Here is an 18,893-nt window from a genome sequence, read left to right as displayed (position 1 = left end):
ATGGAAGAAATAATAGGGACAACGTTAGGAGCCCTAATACAAGGCATAAACAGAATGCAAAACATTATTAAAAATGATGAAGAGAAACCAGCTAACTGGGAGCTCCTAAAAATCAAACACCTATGCTCATCTAAAGACTTCACCAAAAGTCTAAAAAGACCACCTACAGATTGGGAAAGAATTTTCAGCTATGACATCTCCGACCAGCGCCTGATCTCTAAAATCTATATGATTCTGTTAAAACTCAACCACAAAAAGACAAACAACCCAATTAAAAATTGGAAAGGATATGAACACGCACTTCACTAAAGAAGATATTCGGGCAGCTAACAGATACATGAGAAAATGCTCTCGATCAGATCATTAGCCATTAGAGAAATGCAAATTAAAACTACGATGAGATTTCATCTCACTTCAACAAAAAAAAAAAAAGGCTGGCATTAATCCAAAAAACACAAAACAATAAATGTTGGAGAGGCTGCGGAGAGATTGGAACTCTCATACACTGCTGGTGGGAATGTAAAATGGTACAACCACTTTGGAAATCTATCTGGCATTTCCTTAAAAAGTTAGAAATAGAACTACCATACAACCCAGAAATCCCACTCCTCGGAATATATCCTAGAGAAATAAGAGCCTTTACACGAACAGATATATGCACACCCATGTTTATTGCAGCACTGTTTACAATAGCTAAAAGCTGGAAGTAACCAAGGTGTCCATCAACAGATGAATGGATAAATAAATTATGGTATATTTACACAATGGAATACTACACATCGATAAAGAACAGTGATGAATCTGTGAAACATTTCATAACATGGAAGAACCTGGAAGGCATTATGCTGAGTGAAATTAATCAGATGAAAAAGGACAAATATTGTATAAGACCACTATTATAAGATCTTGAGAAATAGTATAAACTGAGAAGAACACATAAACTTTTGTGGTTATGAGTGGGGGAGGGAGGGTGGGACAGGGTTATTTACTGATTAAATAGTAGATAAGAGCTACTTTAGGTGAAGGGAAGGACAACACTCAATACAGGGAAGGTCAGCTCAATTGGACTGGACCAAAAGCAAAGAAGTTTCCTGGATAAACTGAATGCTTCGAAGGTCAGCAAAGCAAGGGTGGGGGTTTGAGGACTATGGCTTAAGGAGACATCTAAGTCAATTGCCAAAATAAATGCTATTAAGAAAACATTCTGCATCCCACTTTGAAGTGTGGCATCTGGGGTCTTAAATGCTAATGAGTGGCCATCTAAGATGCATCAATTGGTCTCAACCCACCTGGATCAAAGGAGAATGAAGAACACCAAGGTCACAAGATAATTATGAGCCCAAGAGATAGAAAGGGCCACATGAACTAGAGACTTACATCATCCTGAGACCAGAAGAACTAGATGGTGCCTGGCCACAACCGATGACTGCCCTGACAGGGAGCACAACAGAGAACCCCTGAGGGAGCAGGAGATCAGTGGGATGCAGACTCCAAATTCTCATAAAAAGACCAGACTTACTGGTCTGACTGAGACTAGAAGAATCCCGGCGGTCACAGTCCCCAAACCTTCTGTTGGCCCAGGATAGGAACCATTCCCAAAGACAACTCATCAGACATGGAATGGACTGGACCATGGGTTGGAGAAAGATGCTGATGAGGAGTGAGCTACTTGTATCAGGTGGACACTTGAGACTGTGTTGGCATCTCCTGTCTGGAGGGGAGATGGGAGGGTAGAGAGGGTTACCCATAAAAAACGGTCATGAAAGGAGAGACTGGAAGGAGGGAGCGGGCTGACTTATTAGGGGGAGAGTAAATGGGAGTATGTAGTAAGGTGTATATAAGTTTATATGTGAAAGACTGACTTGGTTTGTAAACTTTCACTTAAAGCACAATAAAAATTATTTTAAAAAAAAAGGTTTAACTCTGTCCAATGGAACAGATACTTCTGAGAAAGTGTAAAAGATAATGCAAGAAAGAATGGGAAGACAGCTCTTCCTACAAGAAAACAAGCAATTGTTTGCATGAGAAAATGTATACTGAAACCAATTAATATTTTTTCCTTTACTTTTACAGCACATTAGGTTTTTCTTCCAAGATTTATTGAGTCATAAAACATATTAACTGTGGCAGGCTGAGTTTCAATTAAAGGCAGAAGGCAAGGGTCGTTTACCTACAACGAAACACTTCTTCAATGATAACAGTTCATGAGCAAAAGGAACTTGCTGCAAGGATAATATAACAAATTATTACTATAGCTGTCATTTTTACTCGGGTACAAATGGTTCTAGACCAGAAAATCATATTAGCTCAGAGAATGATATGGAACACATTGCTAATACCAGGAGATGTTTTTGCTTGTGGGTAACTCCCTATCAGAATCAGCAGTCCTAATGATAGGAAGGAGTCCCTAGGTGCTGCTAACAGTTAACACGCTCACTGCTAACCCGAAAGTTAGAAATTTGAGTTCACCCTGAGGCACCTCAGAAGAAAGGCCTGGAGATCTACCTCCGAAAAATCAGTGATTGAAAACCCAATGGAGCACAGTTCTCTGACACACGTGGAGTTGCCTTGAGTCAGAATCAACTGGAGGGCAACTGGTTTTACTGGGTAAATGATAGGAAAAACAATAGTTTCTTGATTTATCATCTCTCTTGATAGGATGACATATCTCTTGACAGGATGACATAGTATATTTTAATTTTACGAAATACCAGGATGTCATCACAAATAATCAAATTATAGTCTGCTTTTTTAAATCCTTTTTTTTTTTTTTTTTAGAAAGGAGGAACGCAAAACAGTAACAAAGTCATCAGAATCACTGATATAAAGCATTGTGATTCATTGAAAGCAACAACACCCTCTGCACCCTTTGATAGCCCAAGATTGGAACCGTTCTCAAAACCAACTCTATAGACAGAGATTGGTCTGGACTATAAGACAGACTGATGTTGGTGAGGAGTGAACTTCATGGCTCAAATAAACACATGAGACTATGCGGGTGACTCCTGTCTGGTGGCAAGATGAGAAGCAAGAGGGAGAGAGGAGCTGGTTGAATGGACACGGGGAATACAGGGTAGAGAGGAGGAATGTGCTTTCTCATTAAGAGGAGAGCAGCTAGGAGTACACAGCAAGGTGTGCATATCTTTTTGTATGAGAGACTGACTTGATTTGTAAACTTTCACCTAAAGCACAATAAATAAATTAAAAAAAAAAAAGCAACAACACTGACAAAATACTGCAGCAGTGTTTGGGGTTTCATGATGACAACCTTTTTAGGGAGAAAGCCTGTCATGGGGAAAGGATACAGATGGCATCTCTAACTTCTTCACAGCAGGTCGCTTTGCATTCCTTACTCTTTTAAGTGCTATTGAAGTAACACCCTCTCAGTCCTTCCTTCCTCTCCATTTCTCATATTTCTTGGCCTGTTCCCTTTGTTGATTTCAATCACTTGGCCCCTTCTATTTCCTCCTTTTCTTGAACCTCAATCCTCCCCTTTCTGCCTTACCTGTTACACAAAGGCCATAACTGCTACTCACATGACCCCTCAGCATTTCTCTGCTGTTAGCACAAAGAAAGAATCCTCTCTCAGACAGGGTCAGGTTACCAAGCAATTACCCATGTCCTTCTTTTTCCAAAGATACAGCATCTCTTTCTCTCTCTCGCTTCCTAAGCATCTGATCTGTGATAATGAGTGCATCCGGTTAATGTTAAGATGGAGTGAAAGTAGGCTTAATCTTAAGCAATTTTTTTAAAATTGTGGTTTAGGTGAAAGTTTACAGCTAAAGTTAATTTCCATTAAAAAATTTATACACATATTGTTTTGTGACATTGGTTGCAATCTCCACAATGTGACAACATGCTCCCCCTTTCCACCCCAGGGTTCCCTGTGTCCATCTGTCCAGTTCCTGTCCCTTCCTGCCTTCTCATCTTCTTTTGGGGTAGGAGTTGCCCGTTTGGTCTCATATATTTGATTGAACTAAGAAGCATGTTCCTCATGTGTATTATTGTTTGTTTTATAGGCCTGCCTAATATTTGTCTGAAAAGTGGGCTTAGGGAATGGTTTCAGCTCTGGGTTAGCAGAGTGTCCAGGGTCCATAGTCTCAGGAGTTCCTACAGTCTCCTTCAGACCAGGAAGTCTGGTCTTTTTTCCTGAATTTGAATTCTATACTACATTTTTCTCCCATTTTGTCTGGGACTCTCTGTTGGGATCCCCGTTAGAGCGGTCAGGGATGGTAGCTAGGCACCAACTACTTCTTTTGGGCTCAGGCTGGTGGAGTCTCTGGTTCATGTGGTCTTTTAGGCCTTTGGTCTAGTATTTTCCTTGTGCCTTTGGTTTTCTTCATTCCCCTTTCTCTGGACAGGACGGGATGTATCTTAGGTGACCACTCGCAAACTTTTAAGAGCCCAGACGTAAGCAACTTTTAAATGGTTCTTTTATACATTTCCCTAGAGTGGTAACAGACCACTTCCAACACACATAAACCAAAAACCAAACCCAGTGCCGTCGAGCTGATTCCGACTCATAGCGACCCTATAGGACAGAGTAGAACTGCCCCATAGAGTTTCCAAGGAGTGCCTGGTGGATTCAAACTGCTGACCCTTTGCTTAGCAGCTGTAGCACTTAACCACTACGCCACCAGGGCTTCCTCTAACACACATAAAACCAAAAAAACCAAACCTGTTGCCGTCAAGTAGATTCCAACCCATAGTAACCCTATAGGACAAAGCAGAACTGCCCTACAGGATTTCCAAGGAGTAGCTGGTGGATTCGAACTGCTGACCTTTTCATTAGCAGTCAAACTCTTCAGCACTGCATACAGAAGTGGATATTAAACTCAAATCAACAATTACTGAGCGTCTACCACCTGCCAAGCCTCATGCTGAGGATACAGACCAACAGAAGACTCGGGTCCTGCCATCAAGGAGAAAACATTGCAGAAATTATAAAGAAAAGCAAAGAATGATAATCAGCTATTTCATAGAAATCTGGCAAACGTTACCTCAGCATCACCAACTGGAAAGAAATTCTCAGAGTACCAAGCTTTTCTTTCTTCATTTATAATGTGAATATAATGACATTAACAATACTTACTTTGCAGGATGACTGAGTAGCATCAAATTAAAATGTGTTTGAATGTATCTTCCAACTGTACAATTTCAATTCCATTTGATCAGCATTTATTCAGCATCTATCTTGGGCCGGGTCCTGTGCTAGAGAGATTAGAAACAAAAAGGAAATCCATAATCCCTGAAACTAAAGCTCTCAAGGTCTGATGGAGTAGAGAGACACACAAAAACATAAAACACAGTGTGATAAGTGCTATAGCTGCTGTTGTTATTAGCTGCTGTCAAGTTGGCTCATGACTCACGGTAGCCCCATGCACAATGGAACAAAATGCTGCGTTCCATCCCACGATCAGTCGCCATTGGTCTGCTGTGATACATAGGGTTTTCACTGGCTGACTTTTGGATGTAGATCACCAGGTCTTTCTTCTTAGTCTGTCTTAGTCTGGAAATCCTGCTGAAACTGCTCAGTATCAGAGCAACCCACAAGCCTCCATCGCCAGATGGTTGGTGGCTGTGCATGAGATGCATTGGCCGGGAATCAAACCCAGGTATCCCACATGGAAGGTGAGAGTTCTACCACTGAGCCACCAACAACCTAGGGATATCTAAAATACACCAGATCATAGGTGAGAGATTAAATAATCCAGCCAAGAGTATGAAGAGCAGGAAAAGAAGGAAAGGGGCATCAAGGGATGCTATGGATACAGAAGAGATAATAATAACCCTGATTAAGCCCCTTCTCTGTATGAGTTACCATACTAGGCACTTTACGTACAATATTCTCTATAAATAAAGACTGGACAGAGAATTCTCCTTCCTGAAAACATCCCACCCCGTTAACTTACAGACTTTGGAGCAGGAGACTGCCAGATCTAATGGTCTGGGGGGACTAATAGTTGACTGCCCAGGTGGAAGACCAAAATCACTGAACTAGAAGTGAAAAGTCATAGGTTCTCATCCTGGCTCTGTTACTATGTGCCTCTAAGTATGTCCCTTGGCTCTCTGGCCCTCAGTTTCCTCATCTGCAAAATGGAGTTGTAGTATCGGCTGACCTTGCATGATTTTTCAAATAATGAATGTGGAAAACGCTTTGAGATCTATTGAGTGCTCTTCAGTGTAAGACCTCAGCTGAAAATTCACCTGCCTACCGGGTCAGGGAGGTAATATAATTGTGCCAAGTTGGCCTGCAGGGACTCTGCCAGTTGGAGGTACATGTCCCATCCAGACCCAGCATCTACTCCTTGCTACCCAACCCCAGTTGTGTGTTGCCATATAGAAAATTGGGCCTGTTGCTGTCAACCTATTTTTCTTAAAAAATCCAAAGGTGCATGTAATTCCCTGACTTTTAAATAATAATTTTTTTAGTGGAAAACACCATGTGGCCCTACAAAATACATCCATGCATGGGCTGATTTGGGGCTTGGACCACTAATTGGCTCCATGTAAAGTGATGTTTGTAGCAGTCTTTTACTTTTGCATGCATTCACTTAGGTTTTCCTTAGTCCCAGAGGGTGACACCAGGCCCATCTAGGTTCTCTTCCTTAGTCCTGATCCTCTTGGTCAATGGTTCTCAAACTGGTTTCCGGACCAGCAGCATCAACATCTTCTGAGAGCTTGCTACAAATGCAGATCATTGGGTCCCACCCCAGATCTACTGATTCAGAAATCCTGGGGGTGAGGCCCAGCAATCTGTATTTTTAATAAGTCCTCCAGGTGAGTCTGATGCACACTAGAGAACCACTGCTCTCCATATGTGGGAAGAGAAAGGATGGGAGCAATATATAGATTGCCTTTCAGATTAGATAAATCCTCTTTCTTGAGCATCACCAGAAAGCCACAGGCTCCCATTTTTACTAAAAGGGCATCCATCATAAAGTGCCAGACTGTGTGATAAAGACCTGAGCTATGGAAGAGCTCAGTGCCCATGGACCAGGAAGGTTCTCAACCCCAACTGTGCACTGGAATCACCTGGGGAACTTCAAACAATACTAATGCCAGTGTTCCATCCCCAGAGATTCTGAATGCCCTGCAAGCCATTCTCTTTTGAAGCCCTGATACTTCACTTAGGCCTTAAAACAAGGGAAAAAAGAAACCAGTAATTATAGATACCCCTGGGGAAATGCATTGGAGAATCAGAAGACTGGGAGAGAGACTCACTTTTCTATCTACTCTTTTGCTATGGGTGCTCAGGGACTTTCCTCTGGTCTTCCTCCTTTGACCTTTTCAACAGGTTAGCATTCTGGTTACTTCCCACACAGTGCTCCGAAATGAATGTAATCCAGCGCTTTTTAGGACTTGTTTTTGAGAAGTTTATTTTCTAATATTAAAAAAAAAAAATTAAAAGAGAAAGTGAGGGAGGGAGGGAAGGATGATGGGTAGAACATGAACATACAGGGAAATCAATCAGCACCAGTACCAATCCCCATGGAGTGAAAGAGAGGCCATATTCCAAACAAAAGAAACAATTTGGGCAAAGGTTTGGAGGTAACTTCTGCAAGGATGTGTAGAGATAATGAGGCCAGCCTAGCTGGAGCAAAGATACGTGTTGGGAAATGGGAAGAAATAAACACAAAGAGGTAAAACGGGAAAATGACTGTAAGCAGACTTGAAGAAGAAGATGAAGACCATAGGTTTAAACATGTGGACCAATATTTCCAAAATGTGACTCAGAAAGACCTAGGCCAATGAAATACTCCACGGGAAAGGGGGGACTCTGTGGAAATACATGTTTTGGAAAGTACTGCCTACTAGGGAATATTAACATATTACAGCTATGAATCATCCTGCAGGAAAGAAACAGATCATAACTTTCTCAACCTAGCATTTCCGTGGCATTTCATCATAGAACCTGTTTTTTAACTTGACACCTATTAATTTCCCATGGAACTAAAGTTTCATTCATATAACACACTTTGGGAAAAGCTACTCCAAGCCATGAGAAAAAAAAAAAAACATAATATAAATTCAGAAACTAGAAAGGGATATGAAACCAGGATTTTAGTAAGGTAAATTTGGCAGTAGTGTGCAACAAGATTAGAGATATGAACCTGGAAGCAGAGAGACCAACTAGGAAGCTACTTTAGCAATCAATGTCTGAGGTAATAGAGGTTTGCACTTGGGAAGGAATAGTATATCCTCAATTTGCTTACAATCTGATTGGTAAAATTAGACAAATCCAGGTAAAACCAGAGGAAAAGAATTAAAATCCAAGCTGGGAAGCACTCTCTGTCAATTCACAAGGAACTCTATAGTAGAATAGGAAAGGCCCCATAAAAACAAGGAACTGGCTCCAACCTACATGGATAGGTTGTGAACAGAAGGGAAGGGAAGGAACATGGGGCATTCCACGTGAAAGGAACAGCGTGAGTAAAGCTGTGTGGATGACCATTATGTATGTACAGGAACAGTGTTATTTCCTCTATAAATGAAGTTAATAGTACACACATTGGGAAGGAGTGGAGAGGCAAAAAAAGAACATGTCCCATCTTGAGACAAGGATGTCCTTCACCTGTCTCCACTGACTCAAGGAGATAGAGCAAGAATCAAGGGAATAAAATACAAAGAAAAAAAAAACAACTTGGGAATCATCCACAGAGTTGGGAACTAAGCCGCAAGGGTAAATTCTGACTCTCTTCTCCGTTTCCCTGAGCCAGGTCAATCCCTTCTCTTTGTGTGGGGCTTACTTTCGGGGGGCATGCTTCCTAAGCCAACTTCAGATCCTCTTGATAAGACTGACAAAGAAGCATTGAATAAACTGAATTTATTCCAGAGCACAGCTCTGTGTTCTGTGGTGGTAACCAAGCACCATCCACAGGAAGTTTAAGGAAATCAGTCCTGGAGGAAACACCTTAGTTAGGCAAAGAAAATTAACTTTGGAATTTTACCACACTTATTAACACAAGTCAACTGTGAACAGAAACATTAAACAAGGGCACCCTCTGCTACAAATATCAGCAGGTTTTAGACAAATTTCATAAACTAAAACACATGCTTGCCGTCTTTTGGATGCCTGTACCCAGGAAAATACGTTTGAGCACTATTAATCCAGCAAGTACTTACTAAGTGCCTACTATGTACTCAGCCCTGAAATGACCTGTAGTCTTTTCCCTTTTCCTTCACACTAGACCTCTGGAGTCACACTGTCCCATGTTTGAATCTCAGTTGCTCTGGGCCTTGGCTTTCTCATCTATAAAAACAGGATAAAAAGATTTCATTCGTTTATTTATGCATTCATGCATGCATTCACTCATTCGTTCAACAACTACTTCTGAGCTCTTACCAAGTACCTATGACAATGTGAAGTGGTAGGCACTCTCACAGTGGTGAAAGAAATAGTATGGTCCTTACATTCATGAAGCTTAAATCTTACTGGATGATTAGGGAAATCAAATAACAAGGGCAAATTACAAGGCACAGTGTTTCATGCATAGAACACACTCAATAGACACTAGTTTCCTTTCTTCCTGTAGATCAGGGTACACAAACTTGTGTCTATGGTGGCCAATATAAATGAGCACAGCAGCTGAGTGGGGAGTGTGGGAATCTGGAGAGCTCATGCCCCCACGAAATGGCAGCCATCAAATTAAAAAAAAAAAAAGTTGTCATCGAGTTGACCCCAACTCATGATAACCCCATGCGTAAGAGTAGAACTGTAGGACTGTGCTCCGTAGGGTTTTCAATGGCTGATTTTTCAGAAGTAGATTGCCAGGTCTTTATTCCAAGTCACTTCTGGGTGGACTCAAATCTCCATCCTTATGGTTAGCAGCTGAGCACATTAGCTGTACCACCCAGGGACTCCAGCACCCCACTCAGGGTCAGCTTATTGTTTCCAGGACGGGATGCAGGTCCAGTGTAACCAAATCGTCTAGAAACCTGGATGTGAAATATCCGTATTTTTAAATGTTAGCAACTAATCCCAAACCCCTTGTAGACCAAATAAAATAGGGGCTGCCAGTTTATAACACTGGTTATAAACTAACTTCAAGAAGGCAGGGTACTTAGATAACTCCCAGTTTTAAGCAGACTCTGAGGCCTCGCCAGTAAAATCCTTACTTTACCTCCAGCTCCGGTTCCATCAATCAACATAACTCTCATTCTTCATGCTCTGCTGAAAGAGGAACCTGTTGCTACATAATCATTATCACTAGAAGACAGGAAAATCTTAGCATGGTTATCTGCTTGCATTGTATAAATGAATATAAGGGCTAGCTATGAGGAAACAATGAAAATGCACTCGACAGAGCAGTGAGGCACAAGCAATTCAGGAACCAAGCTGTGCTGATGGGGTTTCAAGGTACCCACAGATAAAGGTGTTCAATCACAAACATACCAGGAGGACTCGGTCAGCACTTTCTGGTGATATTTTCCCAATGTTCATTGCTTTCATGTTTCCTTTATCTCTGACTCGTTCTTTCCAGTTCAATCTATGTTGTTTATAGATTTATCTGGCACCATTCCTCTGCAGAGCTTATGCTTTCCCTCTGTCTTCTCTGCCCTCTTCTGCTGCAGATGGAAAACCAAATAAAAAACGATGACAGATGTAAAAAGGTGTGGATATTTGTATTGCTTTGGTTTGAGGTCCCAAATGAAGCTGGCCCAACAGACTACAAGAATGGAGCTGCCATATCCCTTCCAGAAAAATCTGAACATTGTTAACTCTGATATTCTCCGGGCTTTATAAAAGCTAGTAACTATAATTCTCTGCTAGAGACTCAAACTTCCCCCTTTAATGTGTTCCTTTTATCCAGACACATAAGGGTAACTGAGCATTCTGAGTCAGAGATGACCCTAGTAGGCCTGAGTCATCCCAGAAGTCCATCATGTGCTCTGGGAAGATCAACATCCAATAGTTTTCTTACCTGTTGAAAAGGTTTGAGGACAATGAAACTGGTGCCCAGGCACATTCCTTGATGTGCATGGAACACAAGAGCACTATTGTTACAGATTAAATTGTTTCCAAAAAAAAAAAAAAAGAGAGAGAGATGTTGAAGTCCTAATCTCTGGTACCTGAGAGCATGATCTCATTTGGAAATAGGGTCTGAAGATATTATCAGTTAATTCAAGGTCATACCAGAGTAGGTTAGGTCCTAATCTATTTGAGTGGATGCCTTATAAAGAAGAGAACAGACACAGAGAGTTAGAAGGACAGCCATGTGATTACAGAGGCAGACGCAAGCCAAGGAATGCCAAGGATTATTGGGAGCCACCAGAAGCTAGGATAGTGGCAAGGAACAATTTCTCTCTCAGAGCCCTCAAAAGGAATCAACATGGCTGATACCCTGATTTGGACTTCTAGTCTCCAGAACCATGATATAATAAATTTATGTCCACTTTATAGTATTTTGTTACAGCAGTCCTAGAAGACTAAGACACCTATGGAAGGGAATTTGAACACAGCCCACAACTCAGATTTATAAACCTGTGTGGTGGACTGGGGAGTTCCTAAAAAATGCTGGACTGTTAGAAGAGACAATGGGGCACTAAGAAAAAACATCACAAATGAAGAAGTCTGGCAGGGTGGGCACTACAGAGCAGCATGGTGTGGAGGCTGAAGGGGACAGAGGCTCCAAGAACAGGGAGAGGCTGTGCTGATTCTCCCCCAACCCAGCATTATTCTCCTTCTCACCTTCCACCTTCATGTGTTCTTTTGCTTTAGGAAAGAGAAGGTTAAAGCATGAAGAAGATTCTGTCACTAGGCAGTGCAATGAATCACTTTTATATGGCCTTTCTAGCCATGGTCTTGTAACTCCCATGAAATGATTGGGTGGGACTATGCAAATAAAGTATGTAAACTCTTGCTGGGATTGCCTGAGATATGCAAATAAGGTGCCTGTGGCCCACTGTGACAGTTAAGATTATGTGTCAACTTGGCTGAGCCATGATTCTCAGTGGTTTGGCGGTTATGATGTAGTTTAGTAGCTATGTAATGATGTAATCACTTCCATGATGAGGTCTGCTATGAGCAGCCAATCAGATGAAAGGGATTTTCCTTGGGGATGTGGCCTTTCTGGCAAAGCTCGCTGGCTTTAGCTTGCTCTGGATTCTGCATCAGGCTTGTCATCTGACCTCTGGTTCTTGAGACTTGAGCTACCGGCTTACCTGTCAATCTTGGGATTCATCAGCCTCTGCAGCATGTGAGTCAGCAGCTTGCCATCTGACCTACCAATCTTGGATTCATCAGCCCCTGCAGCTACATGAGTCAGGAGAAGCCTCCAGCTTGACCTATAGACTTGGGACTTTGCAGCCTCTACAGCCACATGAGCCGTTTCTTTGATATAAATCTCTCTCTCTCACTCTCTGTATATATATGTACTCACACACACACATATGCTTCAATGGTTTTGCTTCTCTAGAGAACCCAGCCTAAGACATCAACCAAGGGGATTGGTCAGATTCACCATCCCTGAGCCTTAAAAAGAGCCAGTCCCAGAGGTGGTGAGGAGACCTCGCTACCACCAAGAAGAACTGGGAGCAGAGTGCATCCTTTGGACCCAGGATTCCTGTGCTGAGAACCTCCTAGACCCAGGAGACAGAGCTGTAACACTGGAGACAGCACAAGACAACAGCAGCATGGGACCGGCAGACAGTTGCTGTTGGCTGGTCAACCCATGGAGAAAGAGAGCTGAATGCCTTCAAGCAGGGACCTTCCTGGCAGGAGCGGGGTGCCTCCAGGCACTTATTGGTGGAGCTAAAAAAAAGAGCTGTAAGACTTGCCTGAGCAGGGCAGAGGCCAGGCTCCTAGCAGGGCCTAGCAGCAGCAAGTCCCAAACAGGGCGCACGGGCAGCAGCCAAGGAGAAGCTGTCCTCTATCAAAGAACTGTATGCTGAGTTGTTCCTATTACTTCTAAATTGATCCTGATCCTGATAGGCTGTTATTTCCCTAATAATCCTCATAATTGTGCATGTGGTCTATGAGTTCTACGTGGCCATTGCAATGAATTATTAAGCACAGCAGGGACGTAGAGAGTACGTGAGAAGGACAGACTGTATCAGAATTGGTAAATAGGTTGGAGAGTGGAGGTATGTCGGACCTCCACCTCGTGGGACTCTCCACCTCATGGGATTCAGCCTTGGGCTGATGCTGATGTTAATTCTCTCCTCTCCCCCTGAAGCTACAGGACCTCTGATGCCACCATTTTACACCAGGGCTCAAGAGCTCTCTATAGGAACCTCCACTAAAATAACTACTCATGAGAAGAAAGGTTTCTCAGCTATTTAAGGATGTGGAAGTGCACTGTTGTTGTTCTTAGCTGCCATCAACCATTGTGATCCATAGGGCTTTCATCGGATGATTTTCAGAAGTAGATCACCAGGCCTTTCTTCCTAGTCTGTCTTAGTCTAGAAGCTCCACTGACACCTGTTCAGCATCATAGCAATGTGCAAGCCTCCACTGACAAACAGGTAGTGGTTGCTCATAGCGTACATTGGCCAGGAATCAAACTCTTGCCTAGAAGGCGAGAATTCTATCACTGAACCATCACTGCCCCCAGGGAGAACACTACAGATTGGTATTTTGAGGGTGAACTGTTGGTAGAACAGGGGTCAGCAATCCAGAGGAGGACTGCAGCACAGATTACATCCATTGGCAGTGTGCAGATGGGCATCAAGAGGAGGTGGGCATTTGGAAAATTAGGGCTTTTCTTCGCTGAAGTTATCAATCAAGGACATAATACCACAGCAGAATGTGTCCTAGTTTCTTCTGAGTTATTGTTAGGTGCTGTCAATTCAGTTCCAACTCATAGTGACCCTATACACCAGAGAATGAAACACTACCCTGTCGTGTGCCATCCTCACAATTGTTGTTATGCTTGAGCCAATTGTCACAGCCACTGTGTCAATCCACCTCATTAAGGGTCTTCCTCTTTTTTGCTGACCCTCTACTTTACCACTTCTGAGTAGTCCCTTATAGGAAGAGAGACACACACACAGGGGGAACATAGCATATGAGGACTTGTCTACAAGCAAAGGAATGCCAAGAATTGTTGGCAGCCACTAGAGGTGAGGAGAAAGGCATGGAAGAATTCCTTTCTCAAAGCGCCAGAAGGAATCAACACAGGTGAGACTCTGATTTGGACTTCCAACCTTCAGAACTGTGAGACAATAAATTCTTATTTTTGAAAGCCCCCATTTGTGGTACTTTGTTATGGGAGCCCTAGACAACTAAGACAACATTTGTATATCTTTCTCTGTGCCTTCCTTGTTCTGGTCCTTTGTTCAACATTCTATGGGGTGAGTCATCTTTTTCTTTATTGACTATACTTGTTTCTTGTCAATTTAGGAGTTAACTCTTTGTCTACGATACAAGTTGTATATAATATTCCAAATTTACCAACTGTCTTTTGATTTCACTCATTCTTACCATTTTTTGTTGTACAGAAATTTTCAGTCTTTATGTAGTCAAATATATCAACTTCTAAGCTTTGTGTCATTCTTAGAAAAGCCTTCTCCATTCTAAGATTATAAATAAATATACCAGTTTTCTTTCAAAAAAAAAAAAAAAAGGAGGTAGGCAGACAAGGCAGCATGACAATCAGTGGTCCAAAGAAGACAGGCAATTACATAAGCAAAATGAGCACAGCACCATGCCTATAGTCAAAAAGGTGAAAAGACTCATGACCAGTGGGCTCCAGCAGAAGGACTGCAGCTCTGGTTATATGTGAGAATTCCCCCCCCAACCCCACCCCATTCCCTAATGCCTGTTGTTGCTGTTGTTAGTTGCCTCTAAGTAGATTCTGACTCATGCCAACCCCATGTGTACAGAGCAGAACTGCTCCATAGGGCTTTCAAGGCTGTGACCTTTTGGAAGCAGATCACCAGGCCTGTCTTCTGAGGCTCCTCTGGATGGCACTGGAACATTTCAGCCAGTGGTAAGCGCTTAACCATTTTTGCCACCCAGTGACTCTTTCTCCTGATGCCTAGAGGGGATCATTTGAGAGAAGACTCTAGGAAAGACTAGGTTTTCTGCTAATCATGGATTGAAGTGTGCTGTGACTGTCACATTCATATTCACCAGTCGGTGAGATCAAGGGATATTTGTGCTACCCAAGTTCTCCTATCATCCTAAAAAGCATACACTCCAATGGGATACCATCTCACCCCGACATCACTGGTACTAATAAAAAAAAACTAATAAAAAAAATGTTGGAGAGGCTGCAGGAAGACTGAAGCTCTTAAGCACTGGTGGTGGGAATGCAAAATGGTAAAATCATTTTGGGAAATGGTATGGTGCTTCCCTAAAAACATACCCTCATGGAATCCTGTTATCCCAAACTGTGCAAGGATCTAGGTACAGACTTAATTAAAAGTTTGCTAACAATAGTAGCTTTTGTTGCAGTCTAAATTAGAAGTCGGGTGGTATATTAACCAGGTTCTCCAGATAAACAGAACCAACAACATATATACAGTCATGCACTGCATAAAATCCTTCAGGCAACATCTCACTGCATATACGTCCATGGTCCTGTAGGTTATAACAGAGTTCAGAAATCCCCATTGGAGAACAGGATGTAGCAGACGTAACCAGGCTCAGGGAACACAACAGCTTCCTGCACGCAACACATGTATCTCCTGTCTCTTATATACAAAGCAATTGTGCTGCCAGGCATATAATGGAACAGTACATATATAACACATATGTCTTGACAATCCTAATAAACGCATGTTACTGGCTTATGCACTGTACTGTACTTCCTATCATTATTTTAATGTGAACTTTCCCTACTTACAAATAAAAAGTTTACCGTTTAACAGTATATACTTCAACTCATAGGCAGCAGCATCCAATCTCGTGTATCGCATGCCTCTTAAGTGTCGTAGCGTTTTCTTTCTGTTTAATTTTCTTTCGAAAACATTACCGTGAAGCATATCGTGGCTCCCAAACACAGCAAAATCAGTGCTAGTGATAGCAGCAACAAGAGGCAAAGGAGAAGTATTGATTTGAAAGTGAAACGAAGGGCATCCCACAGAGTTTTGCTGAGTGTGTAATTTGATGTTCGCACAGCATCCAAATCACACAATGTCCTATTCCACAGAACATACTGTGGACGTGGAGCAACACATGACCGTATATATACATACAGTCGGCCCTCTGTATTCACAGCTTCCGTACCTGCACATTCAACCAACCACAGAGCAAAACTATTTGGAAAAAAAGACTTTTTTTCTTGTCATTATTCCCGAAACAATACAGTATAACAACTATTTACATAGCATTTACATTGTATTTGGTATTATAAGTAATCTAGAGATGATTTAAAGTATACGGGAGGATATGGGTAGGTTATTTGCAAATACTACGCCATTTTACATCAGCAGATTTTGGTATCCTTGGGGTGTCCTGGAACCAATCCCCCACAGATATTGAGGGACAACTGTATATGTGTGTGTGTGTGTGTATGTGAATATATAGATATAGATATAGATATAGATATAGATATAGATATAGATATAGATATAGATATAGATATAGATATAGATATAGATATAGATATAGATATAGATATAGATATAGATATAGATATAGATATAGATATAGATATAGATATAGATATAGATATAGATATAGATATAGATATAGATATAGATGATATATATTTAGGGAGAGAGAGAGTGATTGGTTTTAAGAAAGTGGCTCACATGACTATGTGGGCTGGTAAGTCCAAAATCTGCAGGCCAGGCAGGCTAGAAACTCCAGCAGGATTTCTACATTACAGTTTTATGCTCAGGAAACCTCAGTTTTTGCACTTAAGGCCTTCAACTGATTGGATAAAACCCACCCACATTACGAAGACTAATCTGCTTAAAGTCAACTGATTGTAAATGCTAGGCACATGTAAATACCTTCATAGCAACATCTAGACTAACATTTGACCAAACAGTTGGGTGCCATGGCCTAGCCACATCGACACATAAAATTAACCATCACAGGTAGAAAAGCTACAACAAATATTTTGATATATTTCATGAGAATTAAAATGATTTTTGTCAAAATCTGAGCTTGATGGTACACTATGTATATGGTTGCAAATACCCACTACATCTCCAAACGGAGTGGGAACTTTTCAGCACCAAGATTGCTTGGCCTCTCTGGCATCTGATATTGACAATTCTTCCCTTGAAATTCTCTCCTCGCTTAACTTCCTTTATCCTCTGAGCCTCTCCAGCCACTTCTGATACGCCACTGCCAGCCTGCTGCAGGTAAAGAGGGTGTAGGAAAAGAGAACACAGGAGTATGTGCCTGGGTGCAGCAAAGAATTGCCTTAAGTCCTAGTAGGTAATCTTTGAGGGCTGCTGGGCCCTTCCCCAGACTGAAGAGCAGTGAGTTATGGATCAGACCTGAAGGAGGCTACACTGACCCCTTAACTTTGGTCACAACTCCGTGAGGAATAGGAGATACTCCAGAATCTGCACATTCACTTTTATTCCCATTTCATATGCCTCTTGCATTACTTGTTTGCAGGTTGATAGAAAGTCAAAATGAAAGCAGCCTTGAACTTGTCCACCTGGTCATTCTTACCAGGCTTTGAACCTGGGCTAGTCCATCACAGGCTGGCCTATCTCACCGCTCCTCAATCTTCCCAGTGGCCTCTTCTTGGTCCTGCCCCTGAACCATTGCTGCTGTACAGTTTCCTCCACAGCCCTTTTCTTACTATACACTTTCCAGGCAATCTTAACAACCACTCGGTTTTTTGTTTTGTTGTGTTTTTGGCTTTAACTAACAGAAATTTATCTTCTCACAGTTTAGTTTAGAAGGCTAGGGAAAGACTTTCTCTGTCAGCTGTGGGGGAAGGTCCTTGTGTCTTTTCATCTTCTGCTCTTCCATTCTTTGGTACTCTTCATGTGGCCTGGCACTAACTTCCTCCATCTCTGCTTGCTTCTCATTTTATATCTCAAAGGTGATTGGCTTAAAACACACCCTACACTGGCCTTATTAACATAACGAAGAAACCCTATTCCCAAATGGGATTACATCCACAAGCATAGGGGTTAGGATTTACAACACATGTTTTTGGAGGATACATTTCAATTCATAACAGTTGTTTTCCAGTCGATTCCAACTCATGACAACCCCTCATGCGCAGAGTACAGCTGCTCCAACCCTACCAATATTATTCGCTGAGGCACAATTTTCAAAAACAAATGAGAGTAGCCTAGACTCTAAGCCAGTTACATTTTAGGTGAAATTCTGCATTTTTCTGCTGATCTCTTCACCATTTTCTCAGCCTTTGCGGTAATTTAGGATGCTGTTTCTTAAGAGCCGAAGTTAGCCTAGTGCCCAAATATTAACCACAAAGTTCTTGATGTTACCTAGGAAACTGAAAGTTTATCTTTTAAGAGTGTAGCACCTTTCTTGAAAAAGCTTGGTCTCTCTCAAGTCCCTAGGCTGATGTCCCATTTTCAGGTTTCTTTCCCTGGCCTCTGCTGTTCTGTACCCCCTATCTTAAAAGCCGTCTAAAAGCCTTTGCTGCCAAAATCTGAATCATTACCCCGTGCAGCTCATTATTTAGGCAGATTCAAAGGTCAACGTGAGCCACTCTTTAATGCCACCAGACTAATGGGATTTATTGAAACTTGAACTTATTTTGTATGCTCTAGTATCCACAAGGCTCAAGAGTTTAAGAAAGTGGTAGGTACTCCTACGGCCTCAGGGAGTACCATTAGGGCATTGTTATGGATTGAGTTGTGTCCCCCAAAAATGTGTGTCAACTTGGCTAGGCCATGATTTCCAGTATTGTGTGGTTGTCCACCATTTTGTGATCTGATGTGATTTTCCTATGTGTTGTTAATCCTACCTCTATAATGTTAATGAGGCAGGCTTAGAGGCAGTT

At 41.9% G+C, this 18,893-nt stretch overlaps 1 protein-coding gene across 2 annotated transcripts in view; it reads right to left on the bottom strand.

Moving 5' to 3' along the window:
- Nucleotides 1-2,073: 2,073 nt before the first annotated feature.
- LOC135228494 (uncharacterized) overlaps nucleotides 2,074-18,893 on the bottom strand; it is a 63,828-nt gene continuing 47,008 nt past the window's right edge. Inside the window, exons 3-4 of one of the 2 annotated variants that reach the window (XR_010319052.1) lie at nucleotides 9,127-10,569; nucleotides 2,076-7,384 (exon numbers count right to left, since the gene is read on the bottom strand). Coding sequence is in view for 1 of the 2 variants with exons in the window: in XM_064274979.1 (XP_064131049.1) it covers nucleotides 10,486-10,569 (84 nt within the window). In the remaining variant the exon portion in view is untranslated. Of the gene's footprint in view, nucleotides 10,570-18,893 lie in introns of both variants that reach the window. The other variant, XM_064274979.1, reaches the window with a different exon arrangement.

Source organism: Loxodonta africana, chromosome 22 (assembly GCF_030014295.1).
Source record: "Loxodonta africana isolate mLoxAfr1 chromosome 22, mLoxAfr1.hap2, whole genome shotgun sequence".
Lineage (NCBI taxonomy): Eukaryota > Metazoa > Chordata > Mammalia > Proboscidea > Elephantidae > Loxodonta > Loxodonta africana.
This window is presented reverse-complemented; position numbering and strand designations above follow the sequence as displayed.